Source organism: Danio rerio, chromosome 2 (assembly GCF_049306965.1).
Source record: "Danio rerio strain Tuebingen ecotype United States chromosome 2, GRCz12tu, whole genome shotgun sequence".
In the NCBI taxonomy this organism is placed as follows: domain Eukaryota; kingdom Metazoa; phylum Chordata; class Actinopteri; order Cypriniformes; family Danionidae; genus Danio; species Danio rerio.
Genome location: NC_133177.1, coordinates 40,849,034 through 40,871,300, shown reverse-complemented (window position 1 = coordinate 40,871,300; position 22,267 = coordinate 40,849,034). Strand labels below are relative to the sequence as shown.

The window sequence follows — 22,267 nt, the reverse complement described above, 5'->3', positions numbered from 1 at the left end:
CATTAGGTTAGGGGCGCCACCCCTTGTACTTTTGGATAGATTAAGTAAGATAGTTAGGATACTCAGTAGGCTTCTTTGTGTGTTAATTTATTTTGTTTTCATTTTATTTAGTTAGTTCGATGTTTATGGAGAGTTAGACATTGTGTGAGTTTTGTTCTTTTCTTTATTACCGCCCATGTCCTTTTCTGCCAGCTCTCTTGTTTTTCTCCGTCTTTGTGTTTTTCCCATTGTTGTACATATTTGAAAAAGTATATATTTTTTATTAGCTTTTTTTTTTTTTTTTGATTGATTCATTGTTTTTGTTCCCTCTGTGAATTGTAAATAAAAGTCAGTTTTTGGTATATCGGGTTTTGGTTGACTTTTGCACTTCATTCACTGTGTATATAAATGTCTTTTTAATTGTACTTTAAATGTCAAACCCCATTCACCTAAACCAGGGGTGGCCAACTCTGTTCCTGGAGAGCCACCTTCCTGCAGATTTCAGTTTCAACCCATATCAAACACACCTGCCTGTAATTGTTGCATGGTGTTCAGGTCCTAATTAATAGTTTCAGGTGTGTTTGATATGGGTAGCAACTGAAATCTGCAGGAAGGTGGCTCTCCAGGAACAGGGTTGGCCACCCCTGACCTAAACTAACATCAGGGGTTTGTAACAATTATATAATAACCATTTACACAGACAAAGGGTGGTCCAATACTTCTGTATAAAACCTGTTAAAACACACCAAAGGTGGATTTAATCGGCATGTGCATTTCATAAATAACACTTAATAAAGCGTTCTAGTAAATAATGAATTAAGAATCATCTTTCTCTTCTTATGTTTACGCTATTTTGTATTAATTTTGATTTATTGTTACTTATTCATAATATTAAATACTTAAAATCACAGTATATCGGTAGAAATATCATTTTATTTTGATTAATTCATTCATCACTTAGAAAATGTCCCATATTAGTCATATTCAGGTTCCTTTGAAAGTTAAAACAGACATTAATGTTACAATATGCACATTTTTCCTGGAGGGAAACACTACATAGCTACATGTTTTTTCCTTCACCTCAAACTGTTCAGACTGTCTGTGTGCAAAATGTGAAGCTCACCAAAGTGATGAGAAGTTAAACTGAACTCTAAGGAGGTACTTCATCTGAATCTGAGCAGGGTTATAAACAATGTACTCATTATAAAGAAGAGAGTATCCTCCTTTCTGGCCAACACCGGTCTTCACAGAGGGTCCCAAGGGCACAGTCACACCATTCCTGAAAGACAGCAGGAGAAAACGTCAGTACAGCACTAAGGATGCAATTGTGTAAAATCTCAAGTTAAAAACCGAAAAGAGACTCACAATGAAACTGATTTTTTGGGGTCTGGTGCAGTTTGACCCAGACCTTTTGTGCTATGCTTCCCAGAAGGCAGTTGGTCGGCATTGTAATCTGCGTCCAAAAGTTCATTACTATCTCCAAGGGCAACCTGTGGTAAGAAAAGTAGACAAAATGACACTTCAGCAGTCACGTTATTTTAAAATGGCAGTTAGAGATGGGGTGTTATTCACACTTTTAGCTATTTTAGTTTGTTTGCTCTTGGTTCACTTAAAAGTGAACCTAAAGATATTAAACAAATCTTTTCTGATGTATATTTTGCAAACAGAACAGCCGTCCCAAACAACGTTGTGTGATGATGGTTAAATGTGCTCACTGAATGTTTTAATCAGCTGGGAGTAATACAATCAGAAATTCCTCTGTCATACACAGAAATAAAGATCTGGAGTAATAAGATGCATTTATAATCACTGTATGAAACAGCACAACTTTGATGGGAAATAATAAGTTTTGCTGAATTGTTTGGTATTTTTTGTGGTCGTATCTTGTGGCACCACATCCTGTTATTTCAGAGGAAGAGGACAGATATTCATGTATTAAGAGGTCACGGTCTGCTTTAAATGGCAGCATTCAGACTTATAAAAGACACAAAAGACTGTTTTTTTCTATTTACCATATTTTCAAGTAATGTTGAAGTCAAATTTCTTAATCACCTGAAATGCGCTGTGACTAATTCCAAAGGGACTTATTCAATACAATTAATGTAATGCAAGCAAAACAAGTGCAAAGTGTGCAAACATTTACATTTCTATTAAATCAGAGAGAAGCTTCAGTGCTTTCAGATTTGCTTTAAATAAAATGTATGTGTATGATAACTGTATAGTGAAATCCACTATAACTTCAGTTTGTTTATACTTAAAATTTACCATTTACTCTATTATATGTAAATGAATTGTGGGGGGCTAAGTTCAGGGATATAAAATAAATTTTTATAACATTTGTAATTAGGGGTGTGACAAGACACTCCACGAGACATGAGATTGGGTTCAGAAGAAAGAGACAAGATGAGATTTTTAAACTATTTTTAAAGAAATCTTCAATGATGAAATTCAACAGGAAAAAAACTATTTAGGTACTTTTTTTAATCAACTTGTAATGAATGTTATTTTACTTATATTTTAATTAATTCTATGCAGAATTCTTTGCTAATATATTATTGTAAAATCTTGTTTATGTATATTTTTAAATATTAGCAAAATACTTGTTAATACATGAATGTAAAATAGATGTATATTTACCTGAAAAAAAAAAATCACAAAATGCAAATAAAAAATGCTTTTTAAAACCATCCTGTATTGAATGTTATATTACTTCTATTTTAATGAATTCTATGCAGTAAAGGACATGCAACCCTGCAAAATATTTTGCCATAAACTCTACTAACTTGCTTTTCCCTGTACAATTTCACATGAGAATCATATCATAGAATGAATCATAGAATCAAACCCCTTTTTTTCCCAGACAACAAAAAAAGTGTGTTTGTTGATGATGATGACAGGTGTGTGTCTCTAGGAGTTCACTGTGTGTGCGCACACACCCAGAGATTTAGAGAGGTGTGTGTCTGTGGTCCTTTATTGACTTGGTAGGGGCAGAAAATAGTGTCAAACAACCGAGTGTATATGGCTTACCCTGTCAAAAATTTTTGCCTAAAAGTTCCACATGACGGTTATAGTTTGATTACAGTGCTTACATGTCTGTGCTGCACTTCAATAGCAATACTCCACAATTCTTAATTCGATTTGTGTTTATGATGATTATGACTATTTTATCACATGTTAATGTCCATGATTAATTTGTGTGATGGCAGTTTATGCAGCCTTTGCTTTTGGATGCGACAACCTCTGGACTCCAACAAAAAAAGCGGTTACGTCACACCCGTCCAAGCAAACGAGTAACGGGCAACAGAGGCAGCCCGGGTTGCCAGGTGTGTGGAAAGCACTTGATGTGCGGTTCAAATGCAATCCTGCCTCCAATCTTCAGTGATAAATCCACCCTCACACTATATGATAACATCACAACTCAAGAGACAACTTTTCATTTCAACGAGAAATCTCATCATAATCTAGTCTCACAAGATCTCGTCACACCCCTACCTGTAATGTTATTTTTTTGCTTTATTCAGGCCTACCAGTAGTCTATTTTAAATTATTTCTGAATTGAATCATAAAATGTGACAAATGCATAATATATTTAGGTCAGTTGTGTACCTGTAAATTCCAAAGTATCAGGGCTTCCACAAAAACATTAAGCAATCCTGACAGCAGATCTGCTGTTTAGATACTACAAACCAACCTCGCTCAGCAACAAGAGTCCCTGGTTGTTCTTCTGACTGGCAAAGCAGTAATTGGCACTTTTGGATGACATGTCTGCGAAATAGATCCCCTTACCAAACTAGACAGAATGGAAAACAAAAGAAAACCTGAGTGAGTTTGAGATTTTGTTAACTGTTCCCCTTAAAGATTGCTATCATATTGGTCTAACACACAAAGACTTTTTTTCATGCAATATGTGTGACTCTCACCATGTATCCAGTCACAGGAGCCTCTGCAGGGGCCACTCGCAGACCCTGACTCAGGATCCCCACCCAGTTTGACAGACGAGAGCCGTGCCACAGGAGCATCCTGCATCCCCAAACACACAAAAACAACTTGTACTACATTCAAATATATGGCAATAATATTTAAATACAGAAAAGCCATGCATTAATCCAGAGTCTAAGGGAGTTCCTGTTTACGGAGCATTAGATAGGTCATAAAGTGTAATTGATTGCAGGTGGTTTAGTACCTGTTTTGCAGCTCAGAGTTGAAGTTGTCCTTCTCGACCTCTCGTTCCACAGCAAAGACATCCAGAAGAGTCATTGTGTAGTCAGTATGGGTGGGTGCATGGGTGGACTTGAGATATTTCTCTATAACCTTTAGATAGAAACAGCGTGTGCTTAAGGACAAAATTACATATTTAAAAATAAAAAAATGTAACATCCCACTGAATATTATATTTCAAAATAAGACAAGTCTTGTGTACTGTACCTTGTATTCATTGCTGTCAGTATCCAGTGGTTGCAGTTGGCAGTTAAGAGAGTGATACTGTCTGTCTAAAGGATGCTCGTCACTCTTAACATTAGACTGAACCATTTTAACCGCTATCTGAATGTCACTTAGAGTCTACAAAACAGAATACAATGACATTTTTTTGCTATGAGTGTGTACTTGTACAAATTGACTAAAAACACAAATCTAAAAGAAAACTGTGAAATATAATTGGCCAAACCCCAGCTATTTGCTCAATAAAAAAGCAACAATTAGAATAACAAACCTCGAGCAAAGTAATTTTCTCCTTCAGCTCCTCCTCTGAGCGAATTATTGGGGGTGTCCGCAACCTAAATGAAGATCAACTGGTCAGACAAACATAAATAAGCACACATACACTCCAGTAAATGTACAATGTGTCATAGTAGCTGTTACAGGGATAGTTCGCCAAAAAATGAAAATTCTGTCATCATTTACTCATCCTTAGCTTGTTCCAAACCTGTTTGAGTTTCTTGAACATTAAAAAAGATATACTGAAATATACTGCCAGACTTTTTTTCCAATGTTGTTCAGTTTATCTTGTAACAAAAGAAATGTATAAAAACTATAGTTTGCATTTATTTAATTAAAATATTTGTTAATTGGAAAAAAAAGTGTATAAAGTAGGGATGCTCCGATCAGGATTTTTGCAGCTGATACCGAGGCGAGTACCAATTCCTTGTCACAGTGATCGGACAATACTATGTAAGTACCGATTCTGATGCTTCAAGCTTTATAACACATAAAGAACATTTTCCCTCTTTCCACAATACTTAAGTGGAGATCTCACCTTATCCAAGAGAAAAAATTAAGGATGCTGCATATAATCCCTCAAACACGTCTCTTATAACCTTTTAGGTGAGCCTGTCATGGCCAGAAGCAACTTCACAGAAAAATTACAAACAATGCAATTTGAAAACATTGCAAATGATAAAAGATGAATTCAACATGTTTCAATCAAGAAAAAGTTTGGAGCGCATTAATCCATGACTCTTTTACTAAAAGAAAATAGGCCTATAAAGTACTGTTTATTGCAATAAGTATATTAAAATAAGTTATATTGTTAAATATTCATGTTAAAAATATGTTAAGTTTAAGTTTTATTTTATTTAATCATTCCAGCCAGCTTTTAATGAACCTGTAATATTGTCAAAAACACAGACCTTTCACTTGTTATATGTAAAAAGGCTTTAATACACGTAGGACTGTTCAAATATTTTGCTCATCTCCAACTACTGACAGAATTTCCGGAGAGTCTCACAGCAGCTCAATAGCTCTATGACAGAGAGGGGGATTTGCACTTGCGATATTTTTACTGCTCTATTCATTTAACCTAACAAACGTAAAGCTAAAAAAGATGACACATTATTTACCTCCTCACGTGTTGTGGCTGCTGTATGCTATGTATAATATATAGGAGCACACGTGCGTCTTCTTCTGCTTGTAAACTCATAAACAAACATCTGAAATCGGCGATTGGCGAGTACCGATCGAGTCATTAAATGTGATTATCGGCCGAGACCAATCTTCTAAGCATCCATAGAATAAAGTGTTTGATGTATTAATGTGTACTTGGTGAATAAAGCTATTTACTTGTGCCCCCAGGCTTTCGATCAATAGTGCACCTTACCCAAAATCATGAGGGATGCGGGTGTAAAACTGGTTGCATGCATCCAAAAGCTCCTTGTTACTCCCTTTCTTCTTTAAACACTCCTCAATTCTTTTCAGTGAGGCATAGCCAGCACGAATTTGCTCTGCTGTTAGTTTTCCTGCAGGAATAATAAAATCAGATCATCAATTTCATTAGCAATTTATTTTATTTTTAAATATTTCTGTTGTTTGTCTTAAACATCATGATAAAGAATGTGAAGGATTTGTTGATTTTTGTATACAGAGGAACACACACCGAGTGGGGCTTTTTTGGTGTCAAACTTCATCTCCAGCACACACTCCTCCATGGCTTTGAGATCACAAATGAGCTCTAGGAGAGACTGGACCTTGCTGTTCAGTTGGCAAGGCTTTTTTTGAGTAGCAGAGGGAACCACAGCTTTCTCCTCTCCCTGTTGAACGAAACAATTACTTCTGGTAATGAGATAAATCAAACATAAATGCAACACAGAGCAATGGATCATATGTTATTGGGAATTCATACCTTGTCTTCAGTGCTGTAGTCCATAAATACCATGTCATATTTTCCTGCAACTTTCTCAAAACTTGCTCGATGCTCCCACTCGTTCTTGGTCTTGTCAAAAAATCTGATGCAAGCACTTTAAAATCAGTTCTTCTACTTGTATATAATATGAGGAAATAATTAATATATATATATAAAAACAAAGGTAAGCGTACTTCTTTTTGAAGGTGTCTTTGGCCTGAGCTAGATTTGCCCCACAGCTAACCAGATTGTTCTGTCCTACTTTGCCCACTTAAGGAAAACAATAACAAGAACATGGATAATAAAAAGTCATGATAATGAGTGTCAGTCTTGTTTCTGCACATACCTCGTCCCCACCTCAACCACACACTGTAGGCTTTTGCACTGTCATCTTCAAGAAGTTGGATCAGATAATATTTGTTATTGTTGAACTGGAGATTAGTCTGTAACGAATGTTATAAACATATGAAGAAAAAAAAAACATCACACAGTGCAATATTATTTTGCACATATTTTTATATTGTAAACTCTCATTCATAGGTTTGCTGTGATGCTGAAGACATGCAAATAAAAGCTGCCATTTAGAATTTATCAAATAATCCCTGATAATATACAATAGCCTAAGAAGTATTTCGTTTTCAAAACTGATGGAATTTTTTTTTTTATTTAACATTGATTTTGAACTATATAAACAACAAAGCCTAAGATCCACCCAACAAAAAAACAAAATGAAAATAAAAACATTAATACTGCAAAAATAGGTACAAAATCAGGTATGAAACATATCTGATACAGTCTCTCTTATATTTAACCAGAATTGTACAGTTTTCTTATTGGCACCATTTATTTTGGCAGTGGTGTATTCCAAACAAATAATATCCATTAAATGGAGCCTCCAAAAAAGATCAGCAGGAACAGATGGATACAGACATATTTTCAGAGTTGTTGTTTTTACAGTCAGAACAACTAGCAGAATGCTTCTCTGATTCACCTAGGTTGCATTTATTAGATCAAAACAAACTAAATTTAAAACAGAAAATAATAAGAAACACAAAAAATGTTGATTTCTAAAAAAAAAGAGTTTATATAGTTTGACTGCTTAAAATTCAGACTTAGATCAGAGATATATACTACATTTTAAAGACATCAAAAATTAAAGCACTTTTAACTGAATTAAAATGTCAAATTATTGATGTTTTTGCTTTATTTTTATTGTATAAATGCAGCCTTTTTGTGTATAAATTGTTCAAAAAACTCATAATCTTAAGAATTCTAAACTTTTGAACAGTAATGTAAAGTCTTCATTATTTACCTGATTAAGCATAACATCATACACATCAGCACCCTCGTTGTAGACATGTGCCTGTGGATAACAAAAGCAAATTAAGTCAAGAAATGGAAATAAAGTCTTAGAACATGAAAATGGCAGTTTTTTAAAGGCAAATATTTTACAGCAATTAAGACTTTGTGACCAAATAAGACATTTAAGGCAATTACCTTTCCCAATTTAGCCTTGCATTCTGGATCAACAGGGGCTTTGCCCTTCATAACCAGTGTCTTCACAACTTTTTCATGAAAGCATGAGAAAGAAACAATGGTTAAAGTCAGTCTAAAGCACATGTGACATAATGTGATGCATTTTTAAACATGACAATTTCACTATGAGAAAAAAGCAGGGTTCCCACATTAAGCCCAATGTCAGATTCCCTGATTGAAAAGCGGAATTTTTCATCACCTATAATAAATATAAATACAGGCAGCTGAGGAGAAATTAATCCAAAAATCAAGAAAACAGTGCAAAATTTAGAAAAAGCTTGCTATTTGTTAAAATGGTCTATATGCACACAGTCTTTTAATTTTCAACCAGGTAGTTCAAGGGCGTCCAGTGAACTGTCTTTCCATTGCAAAATTGTCACATTTAACGTTTGATTTCTTTACAAATCAGCGATCGTCGCTGCCTGTTATATACGATATGAAGTAGGTCTCAGATCGGACAAGAAGCGCTGCATTAAATTCCATTTCCCCCGTCATTAAAATATGAGTTTATTTAACCCCAGTATATTCAATGGAATTTCTGCGCTAGCCTGTTGGTACTGACGGTGCTAGTGGTTGCACGGTCTTTCATCTGGTTTTATGCTTGAACAACTTAGTGAATGCTGAAGTCTATTTAACTGAATGTATTGTAATTACATTACAACATCGATGCTGTAAAAACAACCTTGTGAAATTGAAAAAACATTAAAGATTATTGTTGGCTGTAAAGCTCTACCTGTGCATGGAGCCCATTACCTCAGATTGTTTTTTGCCAAGACACTATTCACTGTTTTCTGTTAAACAATTCATTATATTCACATATAGAAAGTACTCATCTGGTGTGTGATAAGTCAACTTTGTAATATTCAGTTTGGACTAAAATATAGATCATTCCCTGATTTTCAATGTCTGGAATGAACCTTTTAAAAATCCCTGACATTGCAGAAATTTCATGACCTCTGGGAACCCTGTTTAAGGGGCATACTTTCATTTTGACTGAAGAAGAGAGATTGCTAAAATTAATTCGAGGGAAGCATCACCTTCACATTCTTCTTTTACCACAGGTTTGTCTTTGTTCGCTTTCTGACTCCTCCCTTCATTGCGTCTCTTCTTGGAAACGGGCTGCTCCTCTTCCTCCTCTTTTTCTTCTTTAATCTGAACAACACCTGTTGCTTTTTTATTACCATTCAAAGCATTCCCTTCATTCAGATCTTCTGCAATAAAACAAATCAGCTGCTGTTAGTTTCCTGACCCAGAGGCTTATTCAGTCACATACAGAAGCACGCAGACGTACCTGACTTCACTTTCTGAAGGCGTATTTTTCGTTTGTACTTGCTGACAGTATTAGTCTGAGTCATTTTCACAAGATCCACTACGTAACCAGGTCCGAGCGCAAGCGAAACAGACTTTTCACCAGCCTGCTTTGCTGCATCCAGCTGTTCGCAGACCTCTGAAGGATACGGTTCCCATTCATCTTCATCCCCTTTCCACTGCCAAACTAAAAACATTCATAGTTCATAATCATTCATAATGTAAAAATATGCAAATCTGAAATGAAAACAGTGCAAACATATTATTTATTAATGTTTTAATGGCTTATCAGCAACACTGGCTATATTCATGGCAACATCGGTAATACATATTCACTACTTAATATACAAATAGGTTTCTTGATAAACAAACAAACAAAAAAACACACAAAAAACAAACAAAACACACAGTCAATGATTCTACATATTAAAATTCTTCCAGGGGACTGTCACATCTATAAACTCAAAGTGATTTAATGGTTAAAACAGTCATGCTGGGGTGGCTGTGGTGTACATTTATATATATATATATATTTACTTGGAAAAGCAGTCAATGTAAATGTGCAGAGCTTCAGTGTATGACAAAAAGTCTTAAAATGCTGATTGTGTAACTTTGGGTTGTTTTGGCATGTTCAGAGAAAGCGAATTCATACCCGTCTTCGCCTCTGAAGCTTCACTGCCTGAATCTGCCACAGACTTGTCCCTGCAACTCCTTGTTCGTCGCATGTTCCCGGAAAACAGCTAAAATTAGGAGAAAACGTCAAAAGAGGAAACGTTTCCGGTGTATCACACGTTAGCAGTGAAGGTATGGGTGTGACGTAAAATTCCTAGTTATGTAGTTAGGAGGTGGTGAATTATGACATGAGTCACCATAGTGATGTATTCACTTCCTAATAACGTAAGTTAACGTTAGCCCGGAGTCTTGCGGCAAAACACGTTTCGGAGAACAAAATATAGGATAACATTACGCTTTATCCCGCTAAAATGTAAATAATGATAAGATTAAAATAGTTTTCAACACTTACCTCAGATCACAGAGCACAACTGGGGCGTTTTAAATGGCGCGAAAAGTATAACAGAGCGGACTCCTGTCTAGGAACGAATTGACCGATTTGTTTCTACACGGATTTATTTTGAAGTCGGTAAAACGACTGCTTGAGCATGCGTCCGTACACCGATGTTACCATGTTGTGTTGTCTTTAAAGTAGAATTTCATTTGTACGCAGGTTTTAATAAACGAGAATAAAGCATGCATTTACTGGGAAGTCGAGTGTTTGTGAAATGTTCAAGGTGCCATGTGGCTTTGTCTTTGAAAGAAGCGATCCGGGTGAGTAATATGTCAGTCAAACTTCCATGTCATTCTTAGTAATAAATGATGTGAAAAGAGCGGAGGGAGAGTAGTCTGAATTGGGTTCTAGCATGTTATGCTAGCTCACACATCGCACTCATTCGCCAGCCGCGAGTGTTTCCAAGTCTGCGCGCGTCATTCAGTTGATCCGCTGAATGTGTGCGAGCATCAACGTCTGCTGCGAGAGTCGCGCGCGTGACCCGATTTTCTGTGCACTCGCTCATCATTCAGATGATGTCCTGCTAGGTCAGCGAGGAGCTCCTGTCTCAGACCTTCCCCGAGGTGTTGGCGAGTGACGAGCACTCAGTAAGTGACCTCTACAGTGAGCTTCCTTTCGCTGAAGATTCAAGTGAGGATAGTCTGATATATATAGGGCGTGATCAGGGCTATTCGTTTCGATGATGGTGAGAAATATACTAATAATTTATTTAGTTTGTTAATCATTTGTAATTAATATATTTGTGTGACCTTAATTATTACCTGAGAAAATGTTTTTTGTCAACTAAATGTATTGTATGAATGGTTTAAACACTATCAAATGTTTTGAGAACGAGAATGTGTTCATTGCTCTGCAGTGATTGGTTAAATTTGTGATTGGTAATGAATGTGGCCTGGCTACTTGATGATAAATGCCAGGCATAATTGCTACCCAATAAATACCAAATTTGTCAAATTTAATAACAATATTTCCCATACATACTCATTTTGTACTCAATATGATGAAACACTAAGTCATTTATTTTGGGAGTGGATTTACTGTAAAGTGTTTTGGGTTGACTTCCAATTACATCAAAAGAAATTCTTATTTCAAAACTTTTATATTTCCCCAAAAATATTTCTAGTATTTCTAGTATTCTAGTATTCTTTCTATTCCTACTCTCTGAACTTAGATCCCTCTTATTGTAAATGTATTATTTATTATCTCATGATTTATTTATTTTTTTTGGCAAAATTTTACATCCACAAATTTACATTTTCTAAGAAACACCCTGTTTAATTTTAGAAAGGATTTATTTGTAAACTCTGTGAAATACTCTAATAATTATATTGCCAGTAAAACTCTTAGTGTAAATCATTTTAACTTGCTTAATTTGCTGGAATTTTATTTATGTAACCGTTTTTGTCTCTTTGTTCATATTGTATCTTTGTAAATTTTCTTCCTTGCATGATAAAAAAAGATAATGGCAGGCATATCTATAAAAGCACTTTCTTTAAAGCAGTTAGAAACACTAATTTAAGCACTGCTATTGCTCTTTTCCTAAAAGAGCAGTTGTAGTGAAAAGTTTTTTTATGTAAAGTTAAAACTTTACATAAAATTTATAGTAAAATGAAAACTAATGAAAGTATGAATAAAACCATATTTCTTTACAAATGATACTAATAATCTTTAATGACAAAATATGTAAGATCTTTATTTAATTTCACTAGAAAAGTGTTATATTTTTTGCTGACTTTTACACTTACAGTATTTCCAGTGTTTTGAGGAATGTTCAACTCATTCTAAAAATAAGCAATTTTAACTAGTGACACATGCTAATGACATCATTCACCCTCGATTTTCAGTCGTTTTATAATTTAACTCAATTCATCTTTATTTCTATAGCGCTTTTACAGTGTAGATTGTGTCAAAGCAGCTTTCTAGTGAATTGAAACAGTGTCAGTCCAGTTTTCATTGTTGAAGTTTAGTTTAGTTCAGTTCAGTGTGGTTTAATTTTCACTGCTGAGAGTTCAAACACTGAAGAGCAAATCCATCGATGCCCAACTCCACAGGTCCCGAACCATGCAAGCCAGTGGCGACAGCAGCAAGGAAAAAACTTCACCTATAGAAAAACACCAAAGATGCTTAATATGCCTTGCATTTTATTAGACTGCACATAGTAGCAATATAACAGAATCATAAAATGTATTTAATATATAAAATGTATATACTCATCCTTGTTTCTTATTTAACACAAAAAAGATAATTTGAAGAATGTTGAAACCCGGTACCCATTAACTTCCATATAAGGAACAACAAATGCTATAGCCAGAACTACCTGGCTGTAATTCTGCCAAAAAGATACCCTTCAACCACTAACCATTATTCAAAAAAAATTATCAGAATTATGTGATACTGAATAAGTCAAATGTGCTTCTCATTGTCTTGAAAGTGTCAGAGTTCCGCAGCACCTCTGGAACAGGCCGACTACCTGAATGGCGCTCCTCACAGAAAACACCCGGGTGTTACAAACCTGAAAACAGTGCAACTGCCAGAGCAACTGCAGCTAGCAGCACAGTCCATCTTACAGAGTGAGGAACCAATGATCTGCCAGCCTCAGTATTAAAGATTATGTTTTCTGAATTGACATGCTAAAGTAGTGTGTTTTATATGCTTTTTATTTGATATGTAGGGGCCGATGTAAAAAGTCTGACGGAAAGGGCACAAAAACTCTCTAACTTCCTTTGGAGCAGGAAGCGGGTGATAGAATCTTCACAGCTCAGGGAGAAAGCCATCATTCTGGAGAGGAAATTTTTGGAGGAAGAGAGAAATGTCAGTGAAAGTGAGTTATTGATAAAAGACAAAATGGAGAAATGTCAACACTGTGGTTTAAAGGAACACTGCATTTATTTTTGGAAATAGGCTCATTTTTACAAGTCTCCTAGAGATTGACAGCTTTACCATTTTTAAATCCATTCAGCTGAACTCCAGGTATATTGGGAGCATATTTAGCTTAGCATAAGTCATTGAATCAGATTAGACCATTGGCATCTTGCACAAAAATTAAAAAAAATGATAAATTTGATAAATTTTCTATTTAAAGCTTGACTCTTCTGTAGTTACATTGTGTTCTAAGACTGACAGAAAAAAAGTATTCCAGCATTATAATCAAGGAACTTTGCTGCAGGATCAATAATATTATGCAGCACCTAAACAAGTTCCCATCTAGGTTACTACAGAATATTTAAGCTTTAAATAGGAAAATAACCCCTGTGATTTTTTTTAGCAAGATGCTAATGGTCTTATCCGACTGAATGATTTATGCTAAGCTAAGCTACACTTAAATACTAAAAGGGCTCCCGCCAGACATGTAGATTGGCTGAATGAATTCAAAAAGGGTAAAACTTGAATATTTAACTCTAGGTTAATTATAAAATGTGCTTATTTCCAAAAAAAAAAAAAGGTGGAGCGTTCCTTTAAACAGTGCTTAAATATTCCCTTCAGATGACATTGACCACAATTTAGAAGCTCGGATAAGAAAGAAAGTATTATCTGAATTGAGAAGAACGACATACCACAGAGCTGCCCTAAGGTACACAATCATATGTTTTCACAGAATGGAGTGCTTGTGTGTTTTATTGCAGTGTTTCTCTACCACTTTCCTGGAGGACCACCAGCTCTGCACATTTTTCGTCTCCTTAACCAAACACAACTGATTCAGATCATCAGCTCATTAGCAGAGACTGAAAGACCTGTAATAGGTGTTAGAGACAATGGACATACAAAACATGTAGTGTTGGTGGTCCTTCAGGAACGTGGTTAAGCAACACTGTTTTATTGGATGATTAAGGATTGATTTCTCTAGTGTGCTTGCGTGTTTCAAGGTACAATGAAGATCTTGGGTTGGTGTATATGGTTGCTAGACTAGCAGGTGGTTATGCTGCTGTTCTCAGAGCTCTAAATGAGGTATTTAATACGTACAGTGCATTAACACAATTTCACCATGTATCACTACTGCATGTTTTTTTCTGATGTCTGTCTGATATGCATCTTAGATTAAGAAGAGAGATCCCTTATTTGTGCCATATTCTCTCTTGGACTTTGGATCAGGACTTGGAACAGGTACTTGGTGAGTTTGATTATGAATATTTTTAGTATTTGCAATGGAAAATTATTTTCTTTCTTTTTACAAGGAATAAATTTATTGTGAAGACGGATATTGAATAAAGTTGCATTAATTGAATTAATTCTCAAGAAAATGGTCAGTTTACAAACAGACAGCCTCTGTGAGCAAAAGGATCTCAAGGATGGTCTCACAGGCATTTTTAAAGACAATAATACAATATTTTAGATATAAATTCCTCTACAGCTTCTTAACCCTTTAACAACCAGTATATTATATATAGCTGTAATAGCCCAGTGATTATAATGCATTTGATCTTTACTTTAGCAAAACCTGACTCAATTAATATCATTATATAATTGTCAATCATCAATATTACAAATTTCCATCACATATTATAAAGGGGCTTATAAATATAATGATATTGATTGAAATATTTAATGGTAGTAGTATGAAACTATGAAAGATACATGTTGTGGGATTTGTGATTTTATATATATATACCAAGGCTGTAAGTTTGTTTGGTCACAGTTTATAATAAGGTTTCATTAGTTAATGTATTTACTAACATAAAGTAATATTAAACAATACATGTACAGCATTTATCAATCAGCATAGTTCAACATATTAATACATTAATCCAAAAACAGGTTTGTAAACAGTAGTTATTGCACTGTGAGTTAACATGAACTAACTTTATTTCCATTAACTGACATTAACAAAAAGTCTGTGATAAATATATATTGCTTATTGGTTCGTTCTGTTAGTAACACATTAACACTAATTAATGCAACTTTACTGCAAAGTGTTTTTGTTTGTTTATTAAAATACAAAATAAAAGAATTAAGACAAATATAGATCTAGTGCTAGTTAGGAAGTAATCATTTTTTACGGGTTATTAATAATATTTATTAAAATATGCACATATTCACTTTTATTCGTATACTGAGTATGGTAAAATGCTAAACATTTCTTGTCTCTTAAATCATGTAAATAGTAGCATATTTTAAATTAAATTTGGTGAAATAAAGGGAAAAAATTGAGTAGCTTGCTTGTCTGAATTTTATAAGTAATAAACTCTGCCTAATTAAATATGATTGTCATCTCAATCATTTTGACAAACACTGTTAAAAGGCAGACCATCCTACAACATACCTTTTAAATCTTTATTTTAATGACCACATTTTGCCACTTTCAATTATTTGGAAGCATTTGTCCCCATTAATGTCTATTGTAGTAATAATGACCCTAATTTATCCTGTATTTTATCATTTAATTCAGGGCAGCACACAGGCTCTGGGGAGATTCTCTGAAGGAGTATGTTTGTGTGGACAGCTCTGGAGATATGAACACATTGGCAGAACAGCTTCTTTTGGGTAAGACCAACCCAGGCTCTTTCTGAAAACGTCCCGCTATACACATTTCTGGAGAGAGCCAAATATGTCCATGAAGCGTTTTTTTATATTTTTTTATTTTTTATTTTTTTGCAGTTTTTTTTTTTTTTTTGCAGTTTTTGGTTTTCGCGAATCCACAAGAGGCCGTTGTGTACATTTTTTGAGGTCTCAAATCTCTCTCTCTCTCGCGTGTCACTTGTGCCTGCTGTTCTCGCATAAATCCACCAGAGGCCGCTGTCAACTGAGTGACTGACCGATCGACTGACCCACCCTCCTTCTTCCCTAAACCAATAGTGTTTTCAAAAACACAGATTGACCCGCCCACCCACTTTCCTAAACCCAACCAACAGTTTTACAAAGCAATCCAGAAAAAGCCCTCGTCTGATTTTTATCACATTCTCGCCTTGTTACTTGTTTATTTTATTTTTTGACTTCTGTTTTTGTCTTACCCGCTTTGCCAAACTCTAACACCCTTGTCCCCCATACATACTTCTGGCTACGTAATTTGCGATTTCCAAAAATGTATATAGAGTTACATTCTCAGAATGCCTATGTTGGATAATTCAGCAGAACCAGAAAAACAGTGTTTGATTAAGGATCTACATATATAAATGTTTGTTTGTACCGAACAGAGGGCAGTGAGAGGAATAATCCAACTATCAAACAAGTATATTTCCGCCAGTTCCTCCCTGTTTCTCCTAAGGTAACTTCGCCTGCTATCATGAATTTCATGATCTGTCTAAATGACATTAAACTGAATAAACTGAAGTCTTCTCTTTTAACAGGTCCAGTTTGATCTTGTAGTAGCCGCTTTCTCTTTGTCAGAACTGGCCACCCTGGACGAGCGACTGAATGTTATTTCAACACTTTGGAGAAAAACCAACTCCTACCTTGTGAGTGATGATGCTGAAGTTATTGATTTATTTTTACTGTCTTGCAAATGTTTATATTGTTAACAATTTTATGAAAATGAATATGAGTTTTATTGTAGGAAAAGTTTTGTTTTTCTGACAAATTCATTCCCATTATTATAACGACAGTTGTATTGCAAATACTTTGGCTAATCTATGGTTCATAAAGCAATCCCTTGGTTAATATGCAGTTACTATGGCTTACTAGTATTAAAAAAAATACTATGGCAAAATACCTATTTAAAATAATTTGTTTATTGAAATCTGGGGGGAAAACCCTTTTCTACTTAAATGATGTGTAAACTATTGTAATTGTTATCATTCTTAATGCAGTTCTTGGTATTTTGTACAGGTGTTGGTGGAGAATGGAACCAAGGAAGGTCATCAAATCCTTATGGAGGCCAGAGATGCTATACTAAAGGTTAAACTGATATTTTTTTGTTGTTAAAACATGACTTTCCATTTGAATAGTAGTAATACAACCTATGCATCCTTCAGAAGTACCTAAACGTGTCTGATTTTTCTATTGTAGAGAGAAGATGAGATACTGCATGACCCGAGGAGACCATCTATATTTGCTCCTGTGCGTTAAAACATCAAAATAACTTATTTCTGAAGTTTATTCTTATTTTTTCATCTTTAATAAGATATATTAAAATGTTTTATGCTGACATTGTCATCTGTATGGTTTCAATTTGGACAGTGCACGCACGAGCTGAAGTGTCCTAAGTTAATCAGGCAACCTGTGGTACCTTGTAACTTCTTCCAGTTCTACTACTCTCTGCCTCTATCACGGGTAAGTCCACAAATTTAGTTTCTGAATTGTGACAATCACCTCGAATGACTGAATTTCAGTTCAGTTGTTATCATGGCATGGACATATTTGAGGTATTTAGACAGTAGTTAAAGAGATAGTTCACCCAAAAATGAAAGTTTACTTAACATTTACTCCCCCTCAAATGGTTATAAATGAGTTTCTTTCTTCTGTTGAACACAAATGACGATATTTTGAAGAGCGCTGAAAGCCTTTAATCATTGACTCAATGAATCATTTGATCATTGAAACAAACACTATGCAAGTCACTGGTTAATCAAACAGTTTTGGAGCAAGTAAAAGATGAGTAAATGATGACAATTTTTGGGGGAACTATCACTTTACGATGATAGTTTATGAAAAAATAAGTAGGATAGGATAGGATCGAGTTTAAACAAAAAAAAGGAAAAAGGTGCTACAACGTTGCTCTAAGCAGACAACAAAATAAAACAAACAAAAGAATTAAGCAAAAACAATTAAGAACATACATTGTTTACAAAATAAGACCATATATAAATATATAATATATAAAGCACAGAACACAGTTAACGTACTACAGGTGCTCTGTTCTTGGTAGAGTTTTATCGAGGTAGGAACAAACGAAAGCGTTAATCTATTGGTTTTACGCATTGGCATTCTCAGTCTTTTTCCTGAAGATAGCAGCTGATATTCACTGAAAAGAGGATGTTTGGAATCAGCACTAATATTTATTGCTCTTCTCATGACCGCCTGATCATATAGAGTCTGTATGGGCTCATATTGTTGCATTCCTATCATTTTCATGGCTGCTTTTTAAATATAACCCAATTCATTTTTAAATCGAACAGAAAGATTTCCAAACCAGACTGTGATTCCATTGCAAATAAGACTTTCAAACATAGCTCGGTAAAAAATAAACAAGATATTGCTACCTACCCCATACAATCAGCATTCTTAAAAAATAAAGCCTCTGTTGTAGTTGTGTGCACAAGCTGTCAGTGTGTGTTCTCCAACAAAAAAACACTGTCCATATAGAACCTCAGATATCTGTAAGATGTAACTTGCTGTATCACTGTGTCTTTAATGATCACAGGCCTAAGTTCAGATACACTTCATTGGTCAAGGACCATTTCTTGTGTCTTTTTTACATTTAACACAAGACAGTTCTTGTCACATCACTGAACGAAATTAGCGATTTCACTGTGGTAGTATGAAAGGTCCATGTCTTTGTGTAAAAGACTTAGGATGGCAGTATCATCAGCATATTTCATAATATAAATAATAAAATGTGTGCTTCTGCAATCATTTGTGTACAAAGCAAAAAGGACAGGCGATGAAACACAACCTTGTGGCACTCCTGTATTTCTATATCTAACCTCAGAAAGTATCCCATTGACCCAGACCTGCTGAGCACTGTTACTTTAAAAAGAATTAAACAATATAATTCAGAAAGTACTGACAGCCATGTAATGCGACTTCTCTAAAAGCAGATGTGTCTGCACTGTATTAAATGCTGAACTAAAATCAACAAATAAAATATGAGCATAAGCTTTAGTATTTTCAAGATGCTTGGACACAAGATGAACAATAATGCTAAGAGCGGCATCCTCAGTGCTCCTGTTCTGCCTATAGGCAAACTGACATGTGTCTAAGAGTGGCTCTAGCTCTTTTTCCAGCAATGTGGTTTCAAATGTCCCAAATCTCACTTCAAAACATTAAAAAATGTATATAGGCCAAACTACATCGATACCTATGGCTCCTGGCGATACACTGATATCTTATTAAACATAACCAGGTTCCACGTAAATGCATTCATGAGAGAATGGGACACATTTTTCGTGTCACATAAAGATCAATACACATTTTTGGGAGAACTAGGCCTTTATAACATTCCTCTTTTCTTTATCCCTTTATATGAATCAACTGTCACAGAGCCAGGAAAGGCAGCAGGAGAGGTTTAGTTACCTGATTGTATCCCGTTCAGATGGAGAGAAGGCTCAGAAGGCTGAACATTGGGACATGGCTAGAGTGATCGCACAAGTCCATCGCCGACCCAGACACGTTCAGTGCCAGCTGTGCTGCGTAAATGGAGAACTCAAACAACTGGCTGTGACGGCCCGTCGTCATGGAAAGTATGGGACGCTTTCCTATAATAGATCTCTGCTATTTAGATTTTCAGTGAATGACCTTGACTTGTATTGATTCTAACAGGTTATGCAGGTGCAGTTCATTCTGGTAGTTGGCTTAAGGAATTTGTATTGTCTATTTTAACAGGGACATGTACAGATGTGCTCGTAACAGCGACTGGGGAGATCTGCTGCCAGTCTTTCATAAAGAAGATGAGCACACTATTAATGATGAGACGGAATGAGACCTGCGAGAAATCTGTTCATGCAGCGTGTGTGCAGTGAGGTTGTTTTGTATAAATGTATTGCTTGTTTGCAAATAAAATAGTTCTTGTATGCAACATGATATCTAAATGTCAGTTTTCATGTTATTTTTGTTTTCATGTTAAAAAGTTATCCCAACAGAGGTTAAAAGGCTATTTTTAAAGTCCCAATGAACCAGAAGCTGCAAACTGTGTTTTTTTTTTTGTGTTGTGATGATCACCATTTTAGTTTGTTGTCAAAACTGAGAGCTGGAGATGTGTGGTTTAATATATTAGCCACGCTCAATACCTAATATATATCTAATCTGACAATTTAACTGAAAAAAAATGTAGTTTCAGATTTCAATTAAAGATTAGAAGGGCAAACTATTTTTATTTTCTTAATGTCATGCACAGATGAATTGTTCACCACAAAACTGCCAATGTGAGCTAACAAAATCATATGGTTGGTTTTGATTTCTTTGGGACTTTAAGCATATTTCATATTTAAATTTTTAAGCATTACATTTTCAAGTGCAGTATAAACCTAAATAAGATATTAGAAAATTGATAAAAGTTCGAGAAAATATGAATAATCTAAGAAATTTCTAAGAAGTAAATGATGTGAAAAGAGCGGAGGGAGAGTAGTCTGAATTGGGTTCTAGCATGTTATGCTAGCTCACACATCGCACTCATTCGCCAGCCGCGAGTGTTTCCAAGTCTGCGCGCGTCGCATCAGTTGATCCGCTGAATGTGTGCGAGTATCAACGTCTGCTGCGAGAATCGCGCGCGTGACCCGATTTTCTGTGCACTCGCTCATCATTCAGATGATGTCCTGCTAGGACAGCGAGTGGCTCCTGTCTCAGACCTTCCCCGAGGTGTTGGCGAGTGACGAGCACTCAGTGGGTAACCTCTACAGTGAGCTTCCTTCCGCTACGGGTTATGACGTAGTCTGCGTCATCTATTTATAGGTTGTACTTGTACCATGCTTCACAGTGATGGTGATAGACCTAGTTAAGATATTTTAGTATTGTAAACTCAGAAGACATGTCAGGTCAACTCCGCTCATTTGTCCTCATACACTGTTATTTCAGTTTTTTGTTATTTAACGCATTGTACACAAATCGTGGTCGAACATTAAGGGAAGTTTTTATGTAAATGAGTACGCAGTGATTGGGTAGTTGATGCGTGACGTAGCCAAATTTTTCAAATGGATAAAAAATGTTTGGAAGAGAAGCAAAAATTGTCTTTTTTAGCTTATACGCGTCTTAAATATATGGAAACGTTTTGCACTGTTTTTAAACTGTAAAAAACAGTAGTTTTGTAAAACAATCAAATGTTCTCTTTGTTAAATGCTGTAAATAATGTTGTGTTGTAAGATCTCATTTCTTGTGGCTGTGAATGGAAGCTGTAAATCTAAAAAGAGACAGAAATCTGTCCTGATTGCACCTTTTGTCTCCTATTTTCTAATAATAATTGCCTTATTCACAATGCATAATGCAGCCTTGGTGAGCATTTAAACCATTATAACATCCGAATTATTTTAAACTTTTGGCCAATTTGTAGACAATAATACTGTGGTGCCTTTTGGTGTTTTGTTTAGGTGATTCTGTCTGTCTATCCGTGGAAAGAGTCATTTAAAAATCGAATACAATCTCTAAAATGACATGACGTAGCGCTCATGAACAGATTGCTTATATAAACACATTTTTGTCCAAATATTTTACTTTTGTAAAAATGAGTAGGAAGACATTTGTCACTTGTTTATTTCATGCAGTGTATCATCTTTGTTTTGGATTGATTTAAGTTCATGTTGCTTTTCCAAGGTTGATATTAGTTGTAATTTACACCTTAAGGATGTTATTTGTTATTTTCAAAACCAAGTCATTAAAAGCTACTATGAACTTTCTTATATTTGCAGCTTTCCTAAAAATGTGCTGAAAGGGCACATTTGCAGTAAAATCTAAAACCATAAATTCACAAAGAATGTTTATGGTAACATTTTATTGAAACATTCATTCATTTTCTCTTTAGCTTAGTCCCTTTTTTAATCTGGGGGCGCCACAGCGGAATGAACCGCCAACTTGTCCAGCATATGTTTCACACAGCGGATGCCCTGTCAGCTGCAACCCATCACTGGTTGATTTAGCTTACCCATTTCACTTATGGCGCATGTCTTTGGCCTTGTGGGGAA

General features: G+C 35.3%; 2 protein-coding genes and 1 non-coding gene across 8 annotated transcripts; 1 reads left to right on the top strand and 2 right to left on the bottom strand.

The window, feature by feature from the left end:
* Window positions 1-894: 894 nt before the first annotated feature.
* Window positions 895-21,010, bottom strand: parp2 (poly (ADP-ribose) polymerase 2). Of its 4 annotated transcripts, none has more exons than XM_073910057.1 (18): window positions 20,757-21,010; window positions 10,092-10,179; window positions 9,423-9,626; window positions 9,169-9,342; window positions 8,093-8,160; window positions 7,908-7,958; window positions 6,942-7,038; window positions 6,790-6,865; window positions 6,596-6,698; window positions 6,350-6,503; window positions 6,074-6,212; window positions 4,691-4,754; window positions 4,405-4,539; window positions 4,163-4,290; window positions 3,900-3,999; window positions 3,671-3,769; window positions 1,345-1,469; window positions 895-1,258 (listed from the first exon to the last, which is right to left on the bottom strand). In XM_073910057.1, the coding sequence occupies exons 2-18, from the start codon at window positions 10,162-10,164 to the stop codon at window positions 1,099-1,101; spliced, it is 1,950 nt and encodes a 649-aa protein (XP_073766158.1). In that variant the 5' UTR covers window positions 10,165-10,179; window positions 20,757-21,010; the 3' UTR covers window positions 895-1,098. The 4 variants fall into 4 exon arrangements, with proteins under 4 accessions (XP_073766158.1, XP_021334005.1, XP_021334004.1 ...); XM_021478330.3 differs by lacking the exon at window positions 20,757-21,010 and adding an exon at window positions 10,875-11,125; XM_021478329.2 differs by lacking the exon at window positions 20,757-21,010 and adding an exon at window positions 10,464-10,515.
* Window positions 10,574-20,177, top strand: mettl17 (methyltransferase like 17). 3 transcript variants are annotated; one of them, XM_009298670.3, is made up of 14 exons: window positions 10,574-10,765; window positions 12,937-13,075; window positions 13,177-13,326; window positions 13,989-14,076; window positions 14,369-14,450; window positions 14,540-14,613; window positions 15,889-15,983; window positions 16,634-16,704; window positions 16,787-16,894; window positions 17,265-17,333; window positions 17,445-17,495; window positions 17,616-17,708; window positions 19,638-19,837; window positions 19,980-20,177. In XM_009298670.3, the coding sequence occupies exons 1-14, from the start codon at window positions 10,688-10,690 to the stop codon at window positions 20,074-20,076; spliced, it is 1,395 nt and encodes a 464-aa protein (XP_009296945.1). In that variant the 5' UTR covers window positions 10,574-10,687; the 3' UTR covers window positions 20,077-20,177. The 3 variants fall into 3 exon arrangements, with proteins under 3 accessions (XP_009296945.1, XP_073784581.1, XP_009296946.1); XM_073928480.1 differs by having other exon boundaries at window positions 10,574-11,092; XM_009298671.5 differs by having other exon boundaries at window positions 10,574-11,190.
* Window positions 20,705-21,010, bottom strand: rpph1 (ribonuclease P RNA component H1). The gene is given in 1 exon segment (NR_036645.1): window positions 20,705-21,010.
* Window positions 21,011-22,267: the final 1,257 nt, after the last annotated feature.

What these genes read in the sequence shown, in the direction of transcription:
- parp2 (XM_073910057.1), bottom strand. Translation starts at nt 10,164, where the DNA reads ATGCGACGAACAAGGAGTTGCAGGGACAAGTCTGTGGCAGATTCAGGC. An exon ending in AAAGACACCTTCAAAAAGAA is followed by an intron (nt 6,699 to 6,789) that starts GTACGCTTACCT and finishes TGCTTGCATCAG; the next exon opens with ATTTTTTGACAAGACCAAGA. An exon ending in CACCAAAAAAGCCCCACTCG is followed by an intron (nt 6,213 to 6,349) that starts GTGTGTGTTCCT and finishes TTATTCCTGCAG; the next exon opens with GAAAACTAACAGCAGAGCAA.
- mettl17 (XM_009298670.3), top strand. Translation starts at nt 10,688, where the DNA reads ATGCATTTACTGGGAAGTCGAGTGTTTGTGAAATGTTCAAGGTGCCAT. An exon ending in TTCTCAGAGCTCTAAATGAG is followed by an intron (nt 14,451 to 14,539) that starts GTATTTAATACG and finishes TATGCATCTTAG; the next exon opens with ATTAAGAAGAGAGATCCCTT. An exon ending in GAAAAACCAACTCCTACCTT is followed by an intron (nt 16,895 to 17,264) that starts GTGAGTGATGAT and finishes TATTTTGTACAG; the next exon opens with GTGTTGGTGGAGAATGGAAC.